This window comes from Lepisosteus oculatus, chromosome 1 (genome assembly GCF_040954835.1).
Source record: "Lepisosteus oculatus isolate fLepOcu1 chromosome 1, fLepOcu1.hap2, whole genome shotgun sequence".
Classification (NCBI taxonomy): Eukaryota; Metazoa; Chordata; class Actinopteri; order Semionotiformes; family Lepisosteidae; genus Lepisosteus; species Lepisosteus oculatus.
Genome location: NC_090696.1, coordinates 41,926,884 through 41,953,305, shown reverse-complemented (window position 1 = coordinate 41,953,305; position 26,422 = coordinate 41,926,884). Strand labels below are relative to the sequence as shown.

Sequence of the window (26,422 nt, the reverse complement as noted above, 5' to 3'; positions counted from 1 at the left end):
GTACATTCTGAGAGATCGGTATGAATAAAAATTCCAATTTTCAATGTACATTCCAATAAACTCCTCTACTCTAAAGCGTTTTATGGAACATCAGCCCTTCCCGGCTTTCACCTTTTCCAGTTCAGCTTTGTGCACTGGAGAACTGGAGGCTCCATCTGAGTCGATCACTCCATTGCTGTTGTAACAAACATCCTTAATGACCTTAAAAAGAACAAACATGAAAACAAAGACTTCAAGCTCAGAAAACAAAAGCATGGGAAATCATATACTGCAATGTAGATTTTAGACCTACCCTGGGCTCAATTTGATTAATGCGTATTAGGTTTTAGCAAGAGACATGCAATGACATGTACAATGCATGCTGTACAGAAAGAGAGAAAAACTCAACAAAAGAAGCGAAAGTAGGTGCAAAGTTGTTGCATGCTGAGATAATTGTAAATTATTCTAAAATTTCATAGCCACACGGAGTGAGGCCAGGATTCAGACATGCAACAACTCATAGTCATATAACATTTAAAGTCATTTGGGGACTTCCACGCATTCCTAGAGTTTTGCCCTGTGTCACATCAGTCTTCTCAAGCCACAGACAATGGCTGTCAAGTTTTCAGCATTTGCTCTCACCACACTCAGTTGGCTTTACCAATGACTTTCTTTAATGGAACTTGCAGATAGATTAGAGGCTAAAGCTCCTTGGCATGGTTGGCACTGTCATGTGTTTTAGGAAAAATTATAAAACCTCGCAAAAAAATGTTTCCCTTTTCCGGAAAACCATAACAAATTTAAGAGAAAGGGATCCTGAATACAAATAGCAATGCAGATTGCACAGGCTTTTTGTGATTAGGTTTTCCTTGGTGTAATTAAGATGCAATTTATTTTCTCAAAGCAATTTCCTCTCATTTCAACCTTCCTCCTTTAAACAGTTCTCACGTAAGCTATTTATCACAGCCTTTACTTTGTGCCATAACAATGCAATTAACAGCAAAGAAAATACTGATAAAATTTGGAGTATATTTCTGTGAGAAAGTAAGCTTCGGTACTTTACATAAATAAATGCCAGGGCTGAATGTAGAATTATTAGAAACATAGACTAATATGACATTTTATGAAACAGCAAAAACAAACCATATGCCAAACCATGAGCAGTATGACCTTCTGGGGTCATGCATACGCATACAGCTCAGCTTTCCTTTCAACAGTTTTCAGATGATTCTATTTCCCAACAGCACCCTTTCATGGTTTTAGTTAGAAAAATTACAATTCTTAAGTTTCATGTCTGTTTTAAAGGCTTAAAAAACATTTCTGCATTTTCAGAGCTGAAAACAATTATTGTTTGTTTTGCTCTAGCATGTTTCATGTAATTACATGAAATTAGGTTTATACAACACCTTCTTTACAACACCTATACAACACCTTCTTTACAAAGAGAAACAAACAGGCAAACACTTAGGCCTAATGCAACACCTAGGTTTAATTTACCTCATGTTCAGCTGAACCTCTGTGTGTGCTCTAGTGTTTGAATTTGGATGACTTGGTCCTTTTATTCAGATTCTGTTTTCGATTACATTTTGGATTTCATTCACTGGACCCTGCACCTTGTGTAAAAACTGGACTCTAAATTCTCTCTGGGTTTCAAGCACCTCTCAGCAGCCTCACTTACCTTTTGGCCTTCTCTTTCTTCTATGGCCTGAAAAAGGACTTTCCTACCCTCTCTTTCTTCTATTAGCCACCTACAAGCATTTCTTTCTACCAGACCTTCCACATGGGGACTATGTGACACTTTGCCCAAGACCTTGAGTATATATACATCATGTAGCAACATATCATTGCATGTAGCTGCCTATGGTTACGTGAAAGAAGGTTGTAAGACAAACTTATACCATCAGCACAATGGTTGTTTTTTTCCCCGTTGTACCGAACAGCAAACTCTGACAAAGATCCTAATGATACTGTCAATTTACAGTCGTCACACACAGTGTGAACATGCAACAAAGAGTGACATCAAACCAGTCACAGTCTCACAATCTGTATAGCACAGCCACCGCACAGAAAACAGCAACAGCAAACAGGTCCCATCACAATGCCTGTATCTCACCAGGCCTGCTGAGTTCAGGGCAGGTCCCCAGACTCTGAGCGAGGCTCATAAAAGAAGAGGAACAAAGAAAGGGCAGCATGCTTTGCTCCACAAGAGCGATATGAAAGGGAGAGCTAGGAAAGAGGTAGAAGAGTCAGTTAAATCACAAACCATAAAAAAACAACAACAGCTCACTGAGGTTGTTCAGTTCAAAAAGTTGCCCGACTTCACTGGCATCTGTTTTTGGATGAGCTAGCAAAAGATGAATGGTTGAGCCAAATCTATTCCGGTTGGTCTGCATGACTTTGTAGGTTTGGATGAACCCTTTAGGCTTTAACTGCCCAGAAAGTAACAATGATTTATGCCAATTTTGCACTATTCTTCCACTAATGTGGAATCACAAATTTCCTTATAATCAGGAAAATCCATTTGTTAATCATGTCACCTCGCTACAATACCTTGAATGAGTGCATCACAAGCTTCCTTCAAATTCTGCATATGCACCATCAAGCAGTTTGCCATTTCAAACATAGCAAGTGTTTTCCATACTCCTTTACTACAGAAAAAGCTTCAACACGAGGAGTGATTCCATTATTGACAACACTGGGAGCACATACTACTCTTAGCAGAGAATCTCAATCACAGCAATCTGTTGACAAAGCCCAGGCTAGTTGTACCTGAACTGCAAAGATCAGTCTATGATCTAGGTGAGAACCTCTGCTAGTTGAGCCACACTGCAAAAATATTTTAAAACAACATTTAACAGAGAAATTAAAAAATACTGCCAAGTCACGGCCTAATCCATATTATATATGCTTGAAGACACATTAAACCCATTTGGACTAACTAGTATAAAATTAAGTTGTTAAATTTAAAAAGAAAGGGAAACTATTCATTTTAGGCTATTTGACTGCAGGTTCTGTTTTCTTTTATAAAAAAAAATCAGAACTGTTGTCTGATTTTGAAGATACCCAGGTAGCCTGAAATAGGAAAAGCTTTATTTAGTTAATGTTTTTATTTAGCAATACATATCAAAGAAAGAAATTTAAAGATACAGTTAAGTACAGTAAATGTAGATGGTTTAGGTCTGGGTTTGCTACATTGAAGGTTATACTATACATCTGTTTTTGGAAACCTGGTGCTTATTAAACACTGGAAGAATGTATAATGAACCCCTCGCCCATCTTTGTTGAATAAGTGTTTTAGGTATTTTAAAATATAATTATTTCAACCTAAATATTCTAATTTCACAGCATTTTCTGCACACACCAAATGTACAATTTCTTACTTTTTTCAATAACAAGAAGCATAACACATAATGAAGGTCATGATTAAACTCATATGCTTTTAGCCTAAGATGGAAAGAACACACTTTTTCCAAGACATACTATAGCAACACAACCAAACACATCTAATCTTTTGGCTTAATGATGATTTCAAACACCCTCAGGATTAATTGGATTTGGATCACATTAAAAATATATTTTTACAGTATGTTTAAGATGTAGAAAACAAATGTGAAGCACATCCAAATTCATTCCGAATGTAATAAATCTGCCGATAACTGGTGGGGTTGATTGTGATGCTGATTATGAAAAACAGAGAAAAAGCACTTACTTGGTCTTCACTGCTATTTAATCAGTGCTTTTTAAAAACTCTGACACTGACATTGACATTGGTTTAGTTTTGACATTGGTAGAGTAATATATTAATTAAATCTGTATCCCTTTGAGTACTTGCTGCACAGTTGCACACATTTCCAAGCAAAAATCAATTAACTAAACATACAGTACATCTAGTTACTATATGGAAAAAAAACTAAGGAAACATATTGTCAGCTAAGTCTACACCAACATTTTCTTTCACAATCAATTCTTTATGGAACCATGGTCTTAGCACTATTTACAAATTTAACAATAAGGCTTTTGATTTACCAGATTTGAAGTATTATGGTCATTATAAACTGGATTCCAAGGATTCACATTCAATGATGAACTAGGAACAAATCTGACAATATCACATAAAATTTGTGTGATACATAAACGCTGTTCAAAACATTATGCAAAAGTGGTACTGTTCTCCTTTGAAGGCTAATATATATATATTTAAATAACCTGAAGTCCATTATCATGAAAGGGAAAAAAAGGAAAACAAAATGGTGCCAAAGTTGCAAGACAACATCAATCTTAAGGTAAATTCTAGATACAACACATGACAAGTGTGCGCCAGAGTACACTTTTTCAGAATAATTCTGTGACATTGGTAACCTACTGTATATAAGTGATATACCATGATTTAAAATATAAAGAGCACACTTTACAGTTTTCTTTGCAAAAGGACAAAGGGACCAGCAGGTAATATGCTGCACAGAATTCCACCCAGTGTATAAATGGAAATAAATTCTAAACTTGTAACATGTCTTCTATGTATTGACACAGCCATGACCCTAAAGAAATAGTTTAAGATTGTATATTAGTTTAAATCTGTCTTTCAATTAAGTGTTAGAGGGCAGGTTAATAACTGTCACACTGAGTGTAGCCCTTCCGTTTCCATGGCGAAACCTTGAAAACGATGAGGTCAAGTCATTGTACTGTACCTTCAGCCACTCCTCTGCCTGCTCCTTGCTCTGTACTGCCAGAACCAGTGCGTCTGCTCCTTGGTGGGTGATTTTCAGCTCGTGCTTCTTCTTCTTGCCATCTTTGGGGATGTGAGTGATGCTGCACCCTGTGAGAACGAGCTCCATTTGTGGAGTTTGGTCTTTCGAAGATTTATAGCACTGTTAACAATAATAATAAAAAATAAATTCAATTAAGTGAACTAGCAAATGACGTTCAGACAGATTTAGATAAATTCAAGCCTGGGCAAACAACTAGCAGATGACATGTAGTTCAGAGTATTATATGCAGGTAGCAAAAACTTAAGTGTAGATTTCAAATGGGGGAAAAGTGAGCTTAAATTGAGTACTTATCAGCAGCTTACAGCAATGCATCAATTTTCTAACCACTTTGGGGGAGCCGAAGCCTATCCCAGTAAGCAACAAGCATACGGCAAAATGCAACCCGGATGGCATAACAGTCAATCGTAGGGCAAACACTTACACCAGGGCCAATTTTCCCAGAAGCCATACTATGTCTTTGGACTGTAGGAGTAAACTGGAGCAAACCCATATGAACACGAGAGACCAAACAAAGTCTACGCACCCCAGATAAAGAATTGAACCCGGTTCCCCAGTACTCCGAGGCAGCAATGTAACCGCTGCGCCACCCGAACCAGCTACCTATTAGATAGGAGTCATGTCTTCCAGACAAGGTAGGGGAGCAATAAATATGGCAAACAAAATATTAGGGAATCCAGTTATAAGTGTAGAAATCAAGGGATGGGATTTAGATAAAGAGGAGTTTGAACAGCCTGCTCTCATTTGTTCTTGGAAAAAGCAGAAGCAAGAGTCCCTGAAGACCATATCTAATAATTTCTACAGCAGGCACATCTGTCGTTTTCTCACTGTGAGTGGAAATTGATTCACGCTGTGCGTTCAAGAACAAAACATGGTTATATGTCCATAGTAATATTACAGGTTGCACTCGGGAAATATGACAATAATTACACTCAGAAAAGGGTGGAATAATAAACAAAGTTTCTTGTACTGTATATATAATTTAGTGGTGATTTAAGTGAACTAATCTCTAGCTCAGGTAGTAAGCTACAGTAGGTGAGTTTCAGATGATACCCAAGCAATCAAAATAGAAGCAGGAAATGACATTCAGAAAGATTTAGATAAATTCAAGCCTGGGCAAACACCTAGCAGATGACATGTAATGTAGACAATTGAATTAATCCAAATCTTTCTGAACGTCATTTCCTGCTTCTATTGTGATTGTTTGGGTATCATCTGAAACGCAGCCAGCTTACTACCTAGCTTACGAGTCTAGTTCACTTAAATGAATTTTTATATACTGTATGTACAATAACTCTCTGGAGCAGACATTCCATCTTCATTTTAAAGTCCCTGCAGTATTGGGTAGACAGGAAGGAGCAGAGACAGGTTCCCCTGGCAGATACATGAGCATTTGAGTGGTGTAACGTTATGCTATATAACGCATGGAGGCCTGTGAGCCCACAGCAGCCTACATTTTATGCCAGTTAGAACGTCATACCAGTAGCTTGTTGTCTTTGATGAGACAGAGCAGCTTGGTCCACTGTCCAAAGCGCTTCTTGCGCAACAGGAAGGCACAGATGCGAGCATCTTTGACCAGGTCCATGGAGGCCTCCTCTGATGGCCACTGGTGCCTCATCTTCTGCCCCTTCCCATCCTCCTCTTCCTCATCATACGACTCGTATGAGCTACTCATAGCGTCCGAGTCATAATCTTGAAAAGGGAAGAAGAACACAACGACTATTATTAACAAACGAACAACAGTTTGCCTATATAAAATATTGTTTGTATTTTCACACAGCCAAGGATGGTAAATTAGTTTTGAAAGAAAGCTCAGTTTCATTATTTAAAGACTGCACTTTCATTATTGTCTTAAAGTATGTATGTTCTGCTCATAATAAACAATACAATTACATTAGTCCTTAATTTTCCATTTTATGCAATCTATATTATTTTTTACCCACTTCACGGAATGTATAGTATACTAAAATATTAAGCCCTTTTTACTTCCTAAGTACTAGTAAAAAATATCTATATTTTGTCAGACCAAAAACTGCTTTTCTGCTTCCATATTCCACAGAAAATGCAATCAGAGCGATAATATTACATAAAAACAAAAAGGTGGTTTAAAATAGCATATTCTCTAGCAATGTGCAGCCCACTGAATAAACATGGTTAGCATATCATGTGTTTCAGTGCAGCTGGCACTCACGAGAGGTGATGTATTCAGGGGCTTTCCCAGGGCTTAGAGGAACAGCTTCTTCATAATAACCCTCCGGGAGGGAGGAGCTGGGTAATGGTGGCGGCCCATTGTCTGGGGGCTGAAAGACAGAAGCAATATGAAGCCATGACAATCTGTGTGGCACTACTGCAAAGGCATTGGAAATAATAAAGAAAATGTAAGGAATGTTTGCATAAAAATAAGGTATATAAATTATCTCTGCAGTAAAGCAGTTCTGAAAATACTCAATGCAACAAAAGCACTTTCAAAACTAAGAACGTTTTAGCTGCTTTCCCATCTACAGTATACATTTGCGTTGTTAATTTTTGTTTATATGATTTCAATCACCTCCGAACTCATCGATAACTGAAGATTAGGGAAAAAAGATCAAAACTGAATGGCTTATTTTTGAATCTTTTTTTTTAATTTGATGACTTGATGAACATATCAAAAATGCAATTTTTGTATTATCTGACCATAAGATATGGTTCTGATAATATAGCCAACTGATTTTGTGGTTTTCCCTCAGATGGGTTTCTTTCTCCAGCCATAAAAACCACATTCATGCAGGCAACATCATATGATGTTTTTTTGACACTTTGTATCTTGAATATGCTACTTTGTTGCCTTTGGATATATGGTGTCCTATATGGTGACGTATGGTTACGTCCTGAACCAATTGTTTCAAAGCCAGTTGTCAAACAGTTACAGTGTAATGTAGCAGATTCAACTTTTTTGTGGACTCTTTTATAACTATCCTCCAACTTGCAAAGGTAAATCTCCATTTGCTTGCAGTCTCCGAGGAGCTCTCTGACTTTACCCATGATGATACTGCCACTACTTAATATCTTCCTTGTGTTTTGTGTCTTTTATTCCTTAGGGAAACAGTAGACTTTCAGGGGCCTCTATACAGTTCTGAGGCTTACAGTACATCTATACTTCCAAACAGCAGAATGTTTTTGGTGTATTTGGTGAATTTGAGACAAAGGAATATTGTATGAATATTGAGATGTGAATAAATATAACCCTCATGCTCTCTAAAAGTAATTATTTATGACAAAGCTGTGATCTGTACAGTGTTATTACGATTTCATTTACATATATTTAGTAACATTTTGAGAATTATGTAGCTTTTACATACAATTTCAATCTGCAACTCATTTTGCAATATTCATTTATATTTAAGATTAATCAGTAACACTACTCGATAATAGTATCTCAGATTTCTAACCAATTCAAAAGATCATAACATTCAATTAAGATACAATAGGATTCTTTTACCTTTTTACAAATTTAAAAGCTGCTTGCAACTTACCAAAACTTCACCTGTTACTTGTTAGCTGTTTCTTTTGTCTGAGGCCTACTAGAGAAATTACTGTAAAAACAGATCTGATCCAAACCTACATATGTACAAGAGCTGTTGCCAGCAACAGCCAGAGAGAAAAGCTACTGCCAACTGAAGTAGTGACAAACACTCAAATCAAATCCAGTTTTCTAGGAACTTTTTTTCATTTTTTTCCTATCACCATCATATTCTTCTTTCTTCCTCAATTACTGACACATTTTTGAGAATGTCTATCAAGCAAGCAATATTTATCTACTATACATTTGCATGTTACTGCTCCTAAGAACTGCATAATTGGAAAGACCTACAGCCAGGGTGCAGGAAGCTAGCTGTACAACTCCACTGTTACTACAACAGTGAGGGTTACACTTTATTTTGTGCAAAATTTAGATCTTATTTTTAAAGAAACACTGCCAGCTAAACCACGGTCTTCTGTTTGGTCCTCTAAAACTACCCTACTGGATTCCATAGCTTATAACAGAGGACATTTAGAAACTAAATTGTAGTCTTTCAGCTATTTTTTATTGTCAAAACTTCAGAGTGCAATATGTTTAGCTGAAAGCTTTACAAGACCTCTTACCTTACATAGTGTTTATGGTTTGTTTATTTTTTTAACTGTGAAATTGTGAGTACATGAGTACAGAACCAAACATGAATGTACTGTACAAGGCTTCTAATAAAAAATACTGCTTCAAGGATTTTCAATTTTATATCATTAAATGCTCCCCAACACCCAGCTTTCTCTGGTTAGCCTATGGTCTGGAGAGACACTTGTCTTTGTTTAAATCATCCATGTCATCATGGGACTCTTAAGACTAACAAAATCAGCATGACAACAATCTGAGCTTTGGTGTAAGTGCATGTAGTTATGAAAAGAATGAAAAAAAGGGTACTAGAACCTATAGAATTTGTTTGCTTTTATAATATCTCTTTTTACATATTTTGTGGAGATTTACTGTAAGCCCTTTAAAAGTTAACTTCTTTTCTTCAGCACCACAGAGATTTACAGACTGAACAACAGGCCTCTACCAATGTTCAGCAGACACAGATTAAGCTGCTTGACCCAGACAAGCCAAAAAGGAAACCTTCTTATTAATGGTAGCTGAAAAAAAGACTTTGGTTTTGGCAAACTAATCACAATTACGACATGTTTTTGCACTGGATTCTGCCAAAGGTTCCACCAACAATATCATTAAAAGTAGCCTAGTCAGTCCTCCCCACATATAATGTAAGACATGGCTGAACCCCAGAATCTTATCTTATTTCCTCTAGGGGAACTGCTTTTGTGAACTATTTTCTGGCAAGGCTTGTCAAATCTACACCATTTCGTCAGGGAAAAGGAGCAGGAAAGAAATGGGAAGATGGGATGACAGAAGGAGTGCTACAGTAGTTACACTGACAGCAGAAGAATAGAAACAGTTCCTTCTCAGCTTCACAGGACTGTGGTTCCATAAAACATTAAGAACTAAATCAATTAAATAAGTGCAGTGAAAGAATTAAAGAATTTCAATTATTCCACTGAAAATAGAAACTCCAAAAGGATTAGAAATATATATTTAATGACCAAATAGAAACTGCAAAAAGATGAGAAATACATATTTAATAGCAATAGGATATCTGACATGATTCCAGCTCAGGACTTTAATTTTGAACAGTACAGGGTGGAAAATCTACACCACATACCACAGACAATAGTGTATGGTCAATGTGCTCTAGTACATCTGGTACAGTAATTCTCATACAGTCTCCTAAGAGGGAGCCATTCTGTCCCTGGCGCATTTTTTATTTAAAATACCTTACATTATTCAACATAATAGGAAATATCCACGTAAAAGTTCAAATATACAGTTGTTTAAGTTAATAATGGTAAAATAAACATTCCACTACAGTTATAGACTTAACTGATACTGAAGAAGACTAAAAGAAGTTAATCATCTACCCTGGAGAATGTAAATGTTAACTGTTTACTGCAGACTATGAGAACACCCCATCTCTTTGTGATCTACTGCTACAGAATTTACGTAATTGTCTATATTTTACGGTTAACCTAACAATATCATTATATTGTAAAATTTTAAAACTTGAAAGCATATATACATCTTCTTTTTTAATTTTATTAAGATTGATAAAAAAATATTCAGAAAAACACTTACACGGTGGCATGTGATGGGGGGATCTAGATTAAGTGGAAACATTTTCTCATTCAAAGGTTTTATCTGTCAGGTGTCTACTGTGGTGCAAATATGTAGTTGTAGATGACTAGTTTAACTATAGTATTAGTATCCTGTGAAGCATTGAATGCTACTCTGAATAATTTAGTAATGAATAACAAATCACTCTGGTGTTTTGTTTTGTCTACAGAACATTTCCCATTTCCAAAGAAAATTAAAATAATATACCCTGGGAAATGTCAGGTTTTGGTAACTATGATAAGAAACTCTTAAGCAGCTACAGTATGTGAAACTCAATGTGTATCACTGGATATAAATTGCCAGAGAGCAAGATATTTTAAAAAGCAGAAAAAGCACAAGAGCTAAAAGAAAACAAAGTGTTCCAAATTCTCATACTATGTTTAATTCAGATCTTTCAATGTTATGTAGAAAATATTAACCAAAACGTGAAGCAAACGTTGCGATGTGGATGCAGAGTCAGTGGGCTAGAGTAAAGGCACTACTGTAATATTTTTAACCGGTCATTTAAGGTGCAGCAAACGGAAGAAAAGGAAGGAAAAATGAATTCAGTTGTTTTAAACAGAGAAGCTCATTCTTCTGCTGATTGAGTGACTGTCGATATCCGTCCTGTTCTGTTTACAGAAGGCAGCAAGATCCACAATATAAACAATAATCGCACAAAAGAAACTTAAATACAGAGCAAAACAAACTTGTAAACTCTCTGAATTGCAGAAATTAATTGGAAAAGTACCAGTATTATTAATACTTACTTATTAATACAACGAAAAAATATCTTATGTACAGTATCTTGTGCCACAGAAGCAATATTTAATCAAGAAAGCACTAAACCAAAAGGATTCACTTTAATATAAATAACATATAATATTTATTGACCTTTATATTCCTATACTTACTGTCATGATTCTCTTCAGTCATGACTTTCATGCAAATTAGAAAATATTGGAAATATAAATATGGTTTATTCCTGGGACATACTCAATGAATAAATCTTTAGTCGCTTAGTTATAAGTAATCTGAACTTGAAAATGTTAATACAGTTAATATCTTCTTTTGTCTAATCACAACATAACAGAACTGTCTTATGACATCTCATTCTGCCTTACTGTTCTTATAAACTAAATATATATTTATACACAAACAGCCAGAGCAAATATTAATGTTATCATGAGAGACATCTTACCAAGACCACCTTTCAATGATTATGGTGCTTTCGAAGAGTAAATTATCACCAGGAATTATGGGAATGTGAATATTAATTCACATTCATTTAGCTGTCCATGGCTGCCAACATTGACTTTAGATACGTAAAGTGTAGTTAGAAGTCTGTTTAGATACATATTATCTATTTCTGCTTTTTACGTATATAAAATGAAAGTCAGTAGTCTCAGACAGCTATCTGTTACACTTGGTTTAATATACAAGGCAGTCTGGTGAAAGAGACAGACATTACAGTGATCTACAGTACTGATCTTAAAACGTCTATATGAATTAGTGTCCTTCATCTTAGAAGGGAACTTACCCCATCCTAGGCCCCATTATGTTGGAAATTACTAGATAAAGGGCACATTGAGATTATAATAATAAAATGTTTATCACACTTATATAGTGCTTTTCTGGACACTCCACTCAAAGCGCTTTACAGGTAATGGGGACTCTTCACCACCACCAACGTGCTGGAGGCCATGATTGGTAAAGGCCAATGGGACATTTGGCTAGGATGCCAGGGTAACACCCCTACTCTTTTTGAGAAATGCCCTAGGATTTTTAATGACCACAGAGAATCAGGACCTCGCTTTTACGTCTCATCCAAAGGACGACGTCTTTTTACAGTATAGTGTCCCTGTCACTATACTGGGGCATTAGGACCCACACAGACTGCAGGGTGAGCACCCCCTACTAGCTCCACGAACACTCTTCCTGCAGCAACCTTAGTTTTCCCAGGAAGTCTCCCATCCAGGTACCGACCAGGCTCACACCTGCTTAGCTTCAGTGGGTTGCCAGTTGTGAGTTCACAACTGCTGTGTTCACATCTGTGAATGTATATCTACAGTGGCTATATAAATTACTCAATTTATGTGGCAACAGATGGAGAACCACTTATTTGGAAATTTCCCCAAAATAACCAGCAGCTCATGTAACCATGTGGTACACTTAAAATGAAACAGAACATACTGTAAAGAAATAACTATATAGTTGAAGGGACAAGATAGGACTTTCACCTGAAGACTCTTGCTTGATTAACTAAATCAAGTATTGAGTGCTAAAGGGAATTAAGATTATATAAACATAACAGACACATATTTTCTTATTTATGAAACTAGGTTTGTTTCATTTTCAAATTAACAGGCCATTTTTTTCACTCTATTTACTGGGACGCCTTTTTGATAAGAGAAAGTTTTTTGGCATTGGTTTACAGGTCAGTTTTTTTAAAATTTATTAAATTAGGCCTTTTTACTCTTACAAAGATTAACATGTAGGTCATTTTCTAAATGCAGAAAACTCCATAACCCTGAAAGGTGTTCTTTGTAAGATTCCTCTGTTTCAGACAGCTTCTGGGGGTTCTTGAAAGGCTCACAGACTAAATTAATATTTATATTCTTGAATCTTGACTTGTTGTTTTTGGACCACAACAAAAATTTTGTTATCAAACTGCTGGAATATCTCTCTTTTTGGAACAGAAAGCATCTTAAAAGGGAGAGAGAGCCTAAAAAAAGGTGCTTTTAAATGAACAGCTTGCCTGCCTCTGTTTAACAGCAAACATTCTTTTTTGCAACTGGGTGCAACTTTTGCGCAACAAAGGCTAAAGTTTACACTAAGCTACAAGCTACAGTAAACTTAACTTGCTGAAAGTCTACTTCTAAGACCTACAGTGTTCGCTTAACATTAGCTTTAAGAACAATCCTCAAAAGAACATGCAAGGTCAGTCTGAGGACATTTACAGTATTTCACAATTGCTCATTTATCAGCAATGTTCCTGTGGCACAGCTAGCTGCTGTTTTAAATTATAAATTGCAGAATACAAAACCAAGACGGGACTTGATTTATCCAAGCAAAATGCTTCATTTTCACTGATCTGTGTCGTGTGAATAAGCACAACAACTGCTCAACGTCAAGATCCTGACATGAGAAGGAACGGGGAGCAAGTTATAACAACTAGACAAATAGAGAAAAATAAATAGGCCATTTGAGTAGATCCCTTTTAAATAAAAGGATGGTGCACAATATAAAAGAAAAGTTGAGAAATCCACAAGGAAAGAGTTTTGTCTACACACTGTAGATAACCAGGCGAATAGGTTTGTCTTGATTCTTGCTACTGTATGACAAATCAGACAGTCAATTTACTGTATATTCTTTCTGTAATTCAGTAAATAAAAAAAGATCCACTCTACAGTGTGTTGAAAAAGCAAGTACACCCCACTAAGAGTTTATGCTGTAACATTCTGTATTTAGACATATTTGACCTAGCCTTTACTGTACCTAATCCTAATAGTAGATAAAACTAACCTCATTTGACAAATAAAACACACCATTTCTGCTTTGTCATCATTTATTTAACAGAATCATACAGCATTCAATATCTGTGTGTGAAAAAGTAAGTGCACAGTATTGATTCAGTAGCTTGTGGTAACCTCTTTAGCAGCGATAACTTGATTTAAGTTCTCCTGTAAGAGTTGATCAGACTCTTAGATCACCTGAAATGAATTCTGGATGACTCTTCTTTATAGAACTGCTCCAGCCCTGTGATGTTTGAGGGTTTTTCTGTACAGTACGCACAGCTCTCTTTAGGTCCTGCTATAGCATCTCCATGGGGTTTAGGTCTGGACTTTGGCTCGGCCATCCCACCTTTCTTCATACAGTAGGTTCGCCTTTGTGTTTTTGTGTCACCATCCTGTTGCATTATCCACTTTCAGCACATAGTGTTTGCAAATAGCTCTGTAACCCTCTGTAATCCTTCCCAACAACAACAAGCAACAATGCTTTCTCAAAGCCTATCACAGATTTCTTTTGATCTGGGCATGATGTGTTACCACAAACCTGTCTGCTTAAGACGAAGGTTTCTGATATTATAAACAAGTGGGAATCACTTCCTGATGATCAACTAATCATTTACACATGTTGTGGTGCACCTGATTCTACATACACCCTTAATGGAGATCGTAGAACTAAGGATGAACTTACTTTTTCATCCAAAACTACTGTATTGAACGTTCGTTGATTAAAAAAAAATAATAATGGCAAAATAGAACTTTGGTGTATTACTTACGAAATGAAGTTATTTTTTTCTACTTTTAGGACTAGGTGAAGGTCAAATATGTTTTACTTTTTTAAACCTTAAAATCTTTGTGGTATTCTTTCACCATACTGTAGTTCCAGAGGCCAATACTAGAAATACCTTTATCTTCACCAGACACAACCAAAGCATTTTTCTCTTTGAGAGCTACTGTACATGAAAAGATAAACTTCACCTTATCTTACTATTTAGAGTCCAAGGTGTTAATTATTTCTTATATCTATACCATAAATGTATAATTTGGAAAGCCCAAAAGCAAACAAGAAAGTAAATATTTTATTTTTCAAAAGAAAAAGCCATTTTTCTAGAATAACAGTGCTGTTTCTTGTCTCAGTCGAAATTTAAAACAACAATAACCATAAAAGCCTTAGAAAGAAATATTTGGTCTCTTTTGAAATGATTATTCAATCCTCCCACATTTGACATTTGTTTAAAAACACAGGCTAAACGCTTATTGTCCATGTAAGAGAGCGATCAGCTAGAAAAAAAATAGTAATAGAGATATTTGAAATGGCTTGTTGGTATAACTCTTCCTGGCAATAGTCCAATACTCTCCAGCAGGCTCCACTGTAGGCACTGCATGAATAGGCCTTTGTACTTTTAAGAAACCTAAATCTAACTTCATCAGATTAGAAAATATTTTCATACCAGGACCCACTGCAAAAACAACACTGCCCTATGGTACATACCAAAAGGGCTTTTGTGAAAAACAAAAGAAAAGATTGCGTACAGATACAGTACCTCTCGTTTCAGAATAGGTATCCACAACATACATTTTAATGGATACACGTTTAAAAGGAGCAAAAAACATTTTATTCTATCCTCATTCTTTTATAAAAAAACACCATACTGAAACAATCTCTCTCAAGCTCTTCCTCAGCCTCCCTCAGCAGGTCCTGACAGGTAGCGTGCTTGACAGATAGGGTCTTTCCTTTTTCCACTGCTCTAGTGCTTCAGTACCTTTGGTGCCGCAGGGTGGAGAGCTGGAAAGGTACTAAATACATTTCAGGCCACACGGAATTTCATGAAGGTGGTTGATTTTCATTAGGTTATTCTTTACTTAAAAAATAATAGCCTGAAAGAGAAAGGGAGAAGTATCTGTATAACTCTCCTAACTTATTTTTTCCTTGAATATAAAAGTATAATTAAGTTCCATGTAAATAACATACGTCTGAAATGTTAAAAATTTCTGCAACTGTGATTAGGAACACAAGAAAATTATTAAATGGAACCAGATCACCACAGCACATTATTAGATCTTGTATATTCCTTGGATAAATTGGCTCAGGGGCTACCCTACCATGTGTGTTTTAGGGGAACTCCTGTGGTAAATCTCACCTCAGCTCAGAACACCTCAGCTATTTTATTTTTCTAAAGAAAAAGCAATTTTTCTAGAATAACAGCGCTGTTTCTTGTCTCAGTCGAAATTTAAAATAACAGTTTTAAATTTGGTGCACCCCTTGTTCTAGAAGGGCAACTCTTATTTCACAGGACCGGGCAAATGTTTCTTTAGTGTCTTGGAACTTAAATTTTGATACAGAATAAATATTTTTGAGTTCAAATTGAGATAAATTGTGCAGTCTAAACTAGATATGCAATCTAACTGTGAATTACTATTTGAGCTGATAAAGTGACTTAGAAAAAAAAAAAACTAAAGGGCTGGGTCAGAAACAAGGACTATTACAGTATAACAACTCCAACACAAAGCTAAAAACTCTGATATACTTAACTAACAGTTTCTCAGAATACTGTAACTGAATTTTATGTTTCACTGGATATCTTTATTGCTATACTGCAATATCCACTTTTACATATATGATTCTACCAAACAGTAGAGGTCACACAACTTGTATGCATTATAAATGCAATCTGTCTTTAAACTCAGTTACAGTAAAGTAACTATTGCTTCCCCATGCCACCTCATTATGATTATGATTTGTAACAATAATTAAATATGACTTCAATAAAAGCTTGCTAGAATAAGTTAAAGATACAGTATAAACCAAGGACATAATTAACATTACCTGATCACATAGAATTTCATAACTACTTTAATGTCTTGAACAGATTATTGGACAGAATATATTTTTGTATGAAGATGTATCATATACAGTATACAGTATACTCATTGAGTATACATGTCAACAGCAGGAGTGTTAACTAGACAAACTTCACTTTGGGCTTGAACACTCTTTGTCAGGATGAAGAATTATTTATATGACTCTACTTCTGTTTAGTACTTTTTGTAATATAGTCCATAACGAGGGGTTGAAATTATAATGTTTTGTTTTCATTTATCTGGTAATACATCTCTGTGCTAAATATATTTATTTTACTCTATCATTGTCTTATAGTGGTTTGGTAGTCTTTGTTCCACTGCCTCATTCTGCAAGAGATGAAAGCAAAACTAAGCATTAGTAGAACAGTTTAAATTCTATATATATATATCCTTTTTTTCCATCCAATTTCACTTTTCTCTAAATATGTTTTCAATAGCTGAGCAGTTTAAATACTTGACTGCACTGTGTACGAATTCAGTTCTTGTATTCATGCAAAATATGAAATGGAAATCCAAGCCCTTTCAAAAAAAAAGTTAGATTGTTTTTAAGTTAGGTTGGAATCAGCAGACACAGTTCACTCAAAATGATTTTCAGATCCTTGGATATTAATTTGGATTTTTTTGTTACTGTACCATGATTAACATTGACTACTTGAAGATGAACCGCTAGAAATAAACAGGCTGTTCATTGCAGTCATAGCATGTGCTACTGTATGTAAAATCACTGCTACAGCAAAGTAAATAAATGTATCTGACCTAAAAAAATTCAAGGAAATTCAAAGCAAGGAAGAAATCACAGTAAAACAGTTTCACACAGTATCATATCTCAGGGATATTGTGCCCCAAGCAAAAGAATAAAATGAGAATTTGAAACACACACAGACACCTATATGTATAATACAGACAATGGTGTACAACTGCTGCAAGTCTGATGCAGTCTGCACATTAATCATGTCAAGTAAACGTGACAGAAGAATGACTGCGTTCCAGAATGCACCCAGACAATTTGTGAGAAGTCTGTATAGGGGCAGAAAATCTGGGCAGACCCTAACCATACACCATCAACCATTCTTGAATTTAGAATTTAGACAGATAGAATGCATGGTGACCGCATGTCTTTATAACTTAATTTACTGCACTGGCACAGGATGTTTATTAAAATTTGCCACACCAAAGATCTTTATAGCCCTGAGTGCTTGGTTCCATCAGCGTAAGGTTCTTGAGGAGCACATTTTTTGGCATGCTTTGGTGCGCTCATACCCTAAGAAGGCAAGGGCAATGATAAACTTAAGAGTACTGAGTGATCATCTACAACTCATGTTGTTGCATTTATTTCTTGCTGGCAGGATGTCTTACAGGATGACAAAACCCTCATCCACAGAGCACCCGTGGCTGCCAAATGGTGACACAGCTGTTATCTGTACATCATGGCCTTCTCAGTCACCAGATCCAAAACCAATCAAGAATGTAATGGGATATTCTGGAACAATGTCTGAGGCGATGTTTTCCACTTCTCATCAACCAGCCATGAGTTGATAGACTTTCTTTTTTATCAACGTCTTTTGATGGTGCCACAATCAGCTGGCAGAATTCCAGATGCTGGTAGACTCTGTCATAACGCATCAAGTCTAAATCCAATGTCCCGTTGTAATTCCATTGTTTTGTACTCTACTTCTATAAGACGACAGTGTGTGACTGACTGGAAAATGTGAGAAAGTGAACTGGGGTTCGGGAGTACATTTTTATACCACTGGGGGCATTATTTACCTTTTCACAACACTTTACTTTTACCACCAGCTAGCCTAATTTTTCCAAATCTCAAAAGCTAAACATTTCTTATCAGTTTCCCATCCGAGTACCAAAAGCTGGCCCTGATCAGTCCCTCAGATGGGAAACATAAAAATCTGGCTACTGCTTTAAATGGTGTCAGTGAAGCTGTAGTACAGTAGGTGCTATTTCCTCTGGATTAGAAGTTCCAAAAACAGTATGAACTATATGTTAAAAAAATATTTTGGGATGAAAAGCACTGTATACAGTAAAAGCAATTCATTCTTAATTATTATGAAGATTTTAATTATTGATTACGTTTGAGAGAATAAGCTAAGATTCTACACAGCTAATTCATGCCTATCGGGAATCTTTCTGTTTGGGCAACGGGTACATAAATAGGATGATCTCATAAAGTTGTCTAGAAATTCTGGTGTCATTTTCTTGAATAGGTAATGGTAAAAAAGGTTCTAAAACCTCTTCTGTCATGATGAAATATATACTCACTCTGTAGGTTAAGGGTAGAAGGCAGTGGTTTGGTGAATCTAGTTTTGTCCAAGAGTTCTACGCGAATCCTGAAGTTACCATTTCTTTTAAGGGTTAGGGTGAGTGTTACTTGTCCAGTCACTTCACTGGAGGCAGATGAATGCTGAAAAAAGCAATAACTTTGGGATTCACCCAGGTCGAAACTAGATTTTTGAGACCACCAAGTTTTGCCCTTAGCATGTACTGTACAGTACAAGAAAATAACAAAACTAACAGCATTGTATATTTATTGACAGCAAAAAAAAATCTATGTATCATGTAGACAGATATAATATATTGTATTCTTGTTTCAAAGTAAAATAAAGCTGTCAATTCATGTATGAAAAAAAACAAAAACAAAAACGGACCTTCAAAAAATGAGTGTCCGCCACTTAAAATGCAAACATTCCAACAAAACCCAGGATAAAGCTCATTTATTTGTCTAAAGGTTCGCCAGAACGCAAAGAAAGAGGAAATGAAACACAAATGGTGCTTGTCTGAGTCAGACCCCTTTAGTGAGCTGGTTAGTCAGCACAGCTGGGTGGGGGGGTATATTCAGCCAATATCAACACAGATGGAATCCATTTGAATCTCTGCAGGGCCCAGCTATTCTAAACACTCATACAGGACTCGTGCAGCTTTGAGACCTGTTTTGCAAGAGATTGAGAGATACATGTGGCATGCTGTAACAATTGCTGTTATTTTTTTTACCTAATGACAATACACTTTACTGACCTCTCACAATCATTACATCTTTAGATATAAAGGCGATATCTTTGATCGGGGGTTTTAAAGATATTTTAGGGCCCGCTTTAGTTTTTTTAAACACATCAGGTATACTCTTAAGGGGTTAAAACAGGTGGTGAGGCTAAGCTAAAACTGAAAGCCTAACATTAAGGTGATTTGATCATATCCTATAACAACGAGCAGCCGTTCAAGAGAGACTCAGTCAGGTAATTTTTACTTGCTAAAAACGGCACCTACTGTACTGTCAAGAAATTACATCAAATCTAACTGTTTTAAGCACATTTCAATCCCAGCCCATCCCATTTTTAAATTCTATTGATGACTAAACTAGTCAGCACAGGACGAATCTATAGTAGTGTTTAATACACCAGTATAGCATAGAAACCACAGCGTGCCTAGTCTTTAATGGTGATTCTGATTTTGATAATAGACAACGTAATATTAAAGAAGCTAATACTTGTCATACATTTTAGTGGTTTCCACTCAATATACAGTGCAGTTATAGTTAAAGTATATAGGTAGCCTAAGAATTATACCAAATTATTAGAAAATATATAAGTATATACAGACAGATAGATAGGTATGGACAGTTCTAAAGCGATGTTGCTAAAAAGACGCAAGCTGTAATCTTTCCAAGCCCAGTACCAACAGGATGTTAAATGTAAGCCAATATTGTTTTTATCAGAATGAACTATTGAGGATTCCAAGGTGAAATGCTATACAACCAATCTGATCAATCGTGGAGCTGCTTGCAAACCCAAACTAAATATTATTTCTATATTGAACTGCATGCACACCGGAATTCCAGATTTAGACTAGCTGCCCTAACCCATATTGTATGAAACATGAGACAGCATGACAAAGGTCTGCAGTACACACAATAGCTCCTGTGGATTATGTGTCTAAGATTTATCAAGCATTTCCTGCCCTGTCATTGACCTGGTTCATGCGCCTCCTTCAATATCTACTCTTCCTTCTTTGGGTTCAGTAAAACCCTGGACAGTTGTCCACTTCCGAGCCAAAGCAATGTGGTCTGGTAGACCAGATCTAAAAACATGCCAGAGGTCAATCTGGCTCTATAATCAATTGTAATTGCAGTTACGGAATTCTATGACCAGCATTCTTGAAAATACAAAGGAGCTCTTTTGAGCCCACAAAAGAGTGTTTCTAATTAGATACTAGAATAGTTGAAATATGAGGAATAGATGTAAGGCTATGTAAGGAGGTATCTTCTATAAAATGTGGGGTATATCTAAAGGGAAACGGCAATAAAGTAACCTGGAATCAATCTGCAGCAATTCTGATTTTGTGCATAAATTAGTCTTAAGCAATGTAATAACAGTTAATGCTAAATATGCTTGATCTCTGGCCCTATAATATCAGCAAATTGTTTAATGGTGCTGGAGAATGGAATGGCTCTAGGGCTAAGGGATAAAGGGATCTAATGCAAGATGGAATGGAAGTAAATGTCAAAAATCCTGAAATGTTGAATTTGAAAGCTTCACAGCACATGCCTACACATGTAAAAACTTAAGATGAGTAGAACGCTGATTATACTTAATACGTGCTAATGTATGCCATGTACCCCAGCTTCTTTGTAAATGAGGTGAAGCAGGGAGTAGGTGTAACAATATGTAAATTATATCCCTGGAAATTCTCTGATGATGGATGGAAAGCAGAAGTATCCTTCTTACATAATGGTACTGTGAAAAGAAGCTGATTTTTCCATTCTCTAAAATACAACTGTTTCTACGCACTGCTCCTCCTACCCTTCCACACATGTTCTCCTTCTCCACCCCATCCTTTATAGTCAGCGTACAGCACCATTGCACAGACATCCATTATCTTCAAGTGTACTTTCCGATTAGGAACATCTCCTTATATGAGCTAAGTGCACGTTACTTAGATACATGTAGCTGTTTTAGTCCTTTGCCGATTTCCATTGCACACAACTACATAAGGGACACTCATCTTTGTGAAAACATTTGGATTTTACATAGTGTATGTTTTCCAGATCATGTCCTTTCTGGACTCTTACAAAATCTTTATGAATGAGGCCATTTATGTTCTACTGCAGAAAATACACGACATTTAGTTTTTTTCTCCTCACAAGCTGATTTTCTGAAATAACTAAATATTCTTTAAGGTGTCAACAACACTAATGCCCTTTGGCCATTCTTTATGGTTCATTGCACATTCTAGATATACGGACATTTTCCACATCTCATCCCAGGTTTTAGAGCTGCAAGGCTCTGCATTATATTAGCTCTTCAAAGATGGGACTTGATTGCTCTCTTTGACATTTCTAACACAGTAGCAAGATGCGAGTCTGGACCCTTCAATCACCACACTTTTAGTGTTTTGTCTTCCAGCCTTGGGCACATTTGATTGTGGTCTTCATGCCATTAAGAAAAACACTGTCTTCTTCTATAATAACCTAAAAAAAGGATAAAAGGCCAATCTTGCTCAATTGGTACTTTGGCAGTCATATGAAACTAAAATTGTGTCCAGCTGTTTCTTTAAGGTGCCTACAGGTTGGGCCTCAACCACCTGGCTGGAAAGCCTCTTCCAGATACCCAAAATATTTTTTGTACAGAAGTGTTTCCTGTTCTCTTTCCTAAATGAAATTCCCTCTTAGTTTCCAATTGAAACCTTTTGTTCTTCTTTCACTACTGGGAATGAAAAAGTCCCCTTGACTAACTCTTTCTATATTCCTTAAGATATTATATACTTGATCTCCAACCCCTTCTTAATCTCCTTTGTTCTAGGCCTAGCTCCCATATCCTGTCCATATATCAACCCCCTAAGACCAGAAATAATTTGTGTTGCTCTTCTTTGAACTCTTTTTAAAGCCATAATATATTTTGTGTTGTAGGGTAACCACATCTAAAGTGAGGTCTTGCTGGTGCATTATAAATCTTAAGCATAATTTCCCTGGATTTATATTTCACACGTTTTGCTAAAACCAAGTCATTCTGTTTACCTTGTTTGGTATAATGTCTAGAGACACTGGAGAACATGGAGCCTACATAAAAATCCAGATCCCTTTATTGTGTAGCTTCCTGCAGCTCAGATTTTAAAAAAAACCTGTGTGGATCACTTTGAATTTATCAATGCCAAATTTAATTTGCCATTTGTAAATCCAACCTGCCATTTTGTCTCAGTGTCTTCTTCTATATCATGATGTCCTAGAGAGAATAGTTATCTCTTGTGAAAAGTAACTTTGTCTTTTTCCTGAGAGCAATGGTATCTCACTTACACTCCTGTGTATGTTCTGTATTACAACAGGGATGTAGTAACAAAGTTCCAAAATTACAAAAAAATAGATAAAGCAGAGTAAAAGAATAAAGTGCATTTATAAAGGCCCGATACTATTTACTTCTTTAACGTCATGAAGGCAAACTGTTAATAAACGGTCTGCTTTTACTGATGTAACAACATGAAACACCCTAAAACTAAATCTAAATTATTTGAATTGGAAAGATTTCATTCATCCTCAGAGCTCAGCCCCAATGAAATGCTATTGAATGAGCTTCATAGAATATAACTCGTGGCATATGATTAGAGCTGTGCTAACAACAACAGATAGGGAAATACGGTTTTGCATGTATACAGCAGTATAACCATAAAATGATGGGAAAAGGAAGAAATAATCAAATCTGATTTGATTATTTGTAATAAATTTAAATTGTAAGAGCAATCAGTCATGTGACAACCACATTCCGCACGCGCCCTCACTAATTACCTCATTTTCTAATCATGCTGAAGCTCTCCGCTATTTAAACCCTCTTGTCTCGCTTTTCCACGCTCAGTATTAGAGTCCCTGACTTGTCAGCTTGCTGCCAGCTCAGTCTACTCATTTCGCACTCTTCACTCCTTTGGATTTTTCTGGCTTCTCGACCTCAGCTTTGGATATTGGATGAAGCCTTCTGTTCTGCCCCTGTTGGATAATCTGCTCTCGGATCTTGTTACGCTGCCTCTCTAAAAGTCACTGACCTCTGCTGTCTTCCTGAACTGTTTTGAGAAAATAACATTCCTTCAAATCTTATTTTACCCTCACAATAATATTTTATTCTACGATTAAAAGTGCACTTTCTAAAGTGATGGAATTTTGTGCATCACATTTACAAAGTAGCTTAGATTTTTGGCTGGTATATTTCCTATCCCATCCGGATCCCTTTGGAGAAGTCGACCTTATATGCACAGAGATCTTACCAGCCAAGGATGAGGGATTTCTGGAAGAGGCATCTGTGGAGGGGCTGGAAGACTGCTGTGAATCTCTGACTTGTACGAGGGCTCTGTGGTGTGAAAGAGAGGAAATGAAGTGTTAGATATTATGTTGAACTGTGTAGGTAAAAATGAATAAAACCAACAAATCAGTGTCCATATTAGAGTCGGGAGATTACAAACTACTGCTGCAGACCAAAAGCATTCCAACAGCTCTCCCAGTGGACAGAGCAGAAGACGTTCTCCTTAGGAACAGGCTATCAGTTGTCTAAAAGACTCCACTGTGGTTCCAAGGAGGGATGGTTGGCTTATCTTTAATTAAATGGAGTTTGAATGTTGCCTTAATGAGCTCAACGCAGATACCTTAAAATATTTCTTTAAATTTCTAGCCACTAAGTAGTATTTCCACTCTGACACACAATATGCTTATTATAAAACCAGCAAAGAAGATGTGTTTCATGTGTGTTCCATCTTTAGCTGCAGGTTTTAACTTGTAGGTTTCCTGTCTTAATCACATTTACTGGTATGATATCACAAAGACAAATGGGATCATAACACCTGCTGCACAGGAAGCACAAAAGCCAGCAATTTACCATAATTACTGCTAAATATACACTGTATAATAGAGACAGGAGTGTACAAATATCTAAAAATGCACATTAGCTGGAAAAATGATTTATCAACAGACCATTTTAAATTGAGAAATTTTCAATGAAAATAATGAAAACTGCTTTATTTTAACAGTTCTCATTAATTCAACAGCCATTTTATCTATCCTGTCTTTTATCAATCTATTTTCTGCATCCAAAACATACCTTACCTATAGGTCTTCAGTGTTTGTGCCGCTGTCAACTCTATTTAGTGCAGGCAGAATTTGGACAACAATAATGTCCTTAGATACTTTTCCATACAACATTTTACATATTAAACATATGAAATCCATACTACAATTCACAGAAATTGCCGCCATTATAAAATGCAGTCTCTTGCAATGTGCTCTGCCTTCTTCTTACAAAGGATATCAAGGTCATATAGTTAATCTGCACATTCATATTCAAATCATTATTTATATAAGTATTTATGTATTTATAAATGTATTAAATATTTAGTATTATATTATAAGCATAAATGTTCCAGTCCAAATATCAGGAAATGGGGCATTAACCCAGTTTAAATGTACTGCAGATGTTTTCTTAACTTCTTCTTAAATTTACCATGTACCTATACCTAGAATTTCTGCTATTTCAGGTCTGTTCTGTTTTTATAAGAGTATAAAAATAAACAACTATATATAAGCTAGGGGCCTGATGTGGTTTGGACTTGAACACAAAATGTGTGGTTCACCCTTTCATAAGAAATGCAATAGGAACATTTGGGTTATGTAAACTACTCTTTAGTAAATTCTGATGACAAAACCTTAAGTCAAGGGGTTGCAAGATATAATGAAAGAGTCGGAACTCACAGCTCAGTTGCTATGTTTTTTATTCTACTATTTTTAACTTCTAAATAAAATATGAATAGAGAAATTAAATATCTTCCTGTGTTACAGGAGACATGTTTTTGAGATGCGAAATTTCAAGAGAATTCAAGACAATAGTGTTTTTGCCCCGAATATAGTACGTCACATGTTGCAGTGCATAGTTCAGTTTTGGACTAACCTTTTTCTGCTAGTACCCTGTTGAGAATGTTGGAGATCAGAGCCTTCTTTTCACGTACAGAGGCGGTGAGATATTCGCGGTCCAAGAGCTCCAAGAATATCCGCAGCTCTGACACCAACTCCTCCATTGCTAAAACAGACAGAAAACAAAAACAAAAACGTGTTTTGAAAAAACAAATGGTGAAAGAAAACATTTTTTTTTGTTACAGCAACTTTCTAAGACCAAAGGCATTTGTTCAGTTCATTAGTTTGTCATTTGTCTTCTTTTGTAGATAATGAAAAGGATACACCATTCTTAGGTCACCGATCTGCAGATTTTGAATGCTCTACTTTAGTAGGCAGATTAGATCTACTAACACTGTGAGGCACAGTTGAACACACAGTACAGCTGTGCTATAGATCAGTAGTGTTCAAACTTAGTCCTGAGAGACAGCTGTCTTTTGCTTTTTGCTCTAGCAAACTTCTTAACCATAAGCTAAAAGATTTGAATTTTCTATTATAGGTGTGCTTTTAATGTGTTTTATTTCAGGTGCAGAAGCTGAAATAAAGCCAATTGTACTACAGGAGAAAGAAAAACACCAACAGTGGGAGATATCTGACACTGTAATCCTGACCTGTGTCTGTTCATCATCAATTGATCGCTCATTAAGAGCTTTTTCGTGAGAAA

At 36.2% G+C, this 26,422-nt stretch overlaps 1 protein-coding gene across 3 annotated transcripts in view; it reads right to left on the bottom strand.

Moving 5' to 3' along the window:
• Positions 1-26,422, bottom strand: part of afap1 (actin filament associated protein 1) — a 104,830-nt gene that overhangs the window by 17,847 nt on the left and 60,561 nt on the right. For all 3 annotated transcript variants that reach the window (XM_015344976.2, XM_015344975.2, XM_006629611.3), the window contains exons 2-7: positions 25,757-25,885; positions 24,087-24,169; positions 6,937-7,045; positions 6,226-6,437; positions 4,668-4,847; positions 112-201 (exon numbers count right to left, since the gene is read on the bottom strand). In XM_015344976.2, coding sequence (XP_015200462.1) covers positions 112-201; positions 4,668-4,847; positions 6,226-6,437; positions 6,937-7,045; positions 24,087-24,169; positions 25,757-25,883 — 801 coding nt within the window. In that variant the 5' untranslated portion in view covers positions 25,884-25,885. The remainder of the gene's footprint in view (positions 1-111; positions 202-4,667; positions 4,848-6,225; positions 6,438-6,936; positions 7,046-24,086; positions 24,170-25,756; positions 25,886-26,422) is intronic.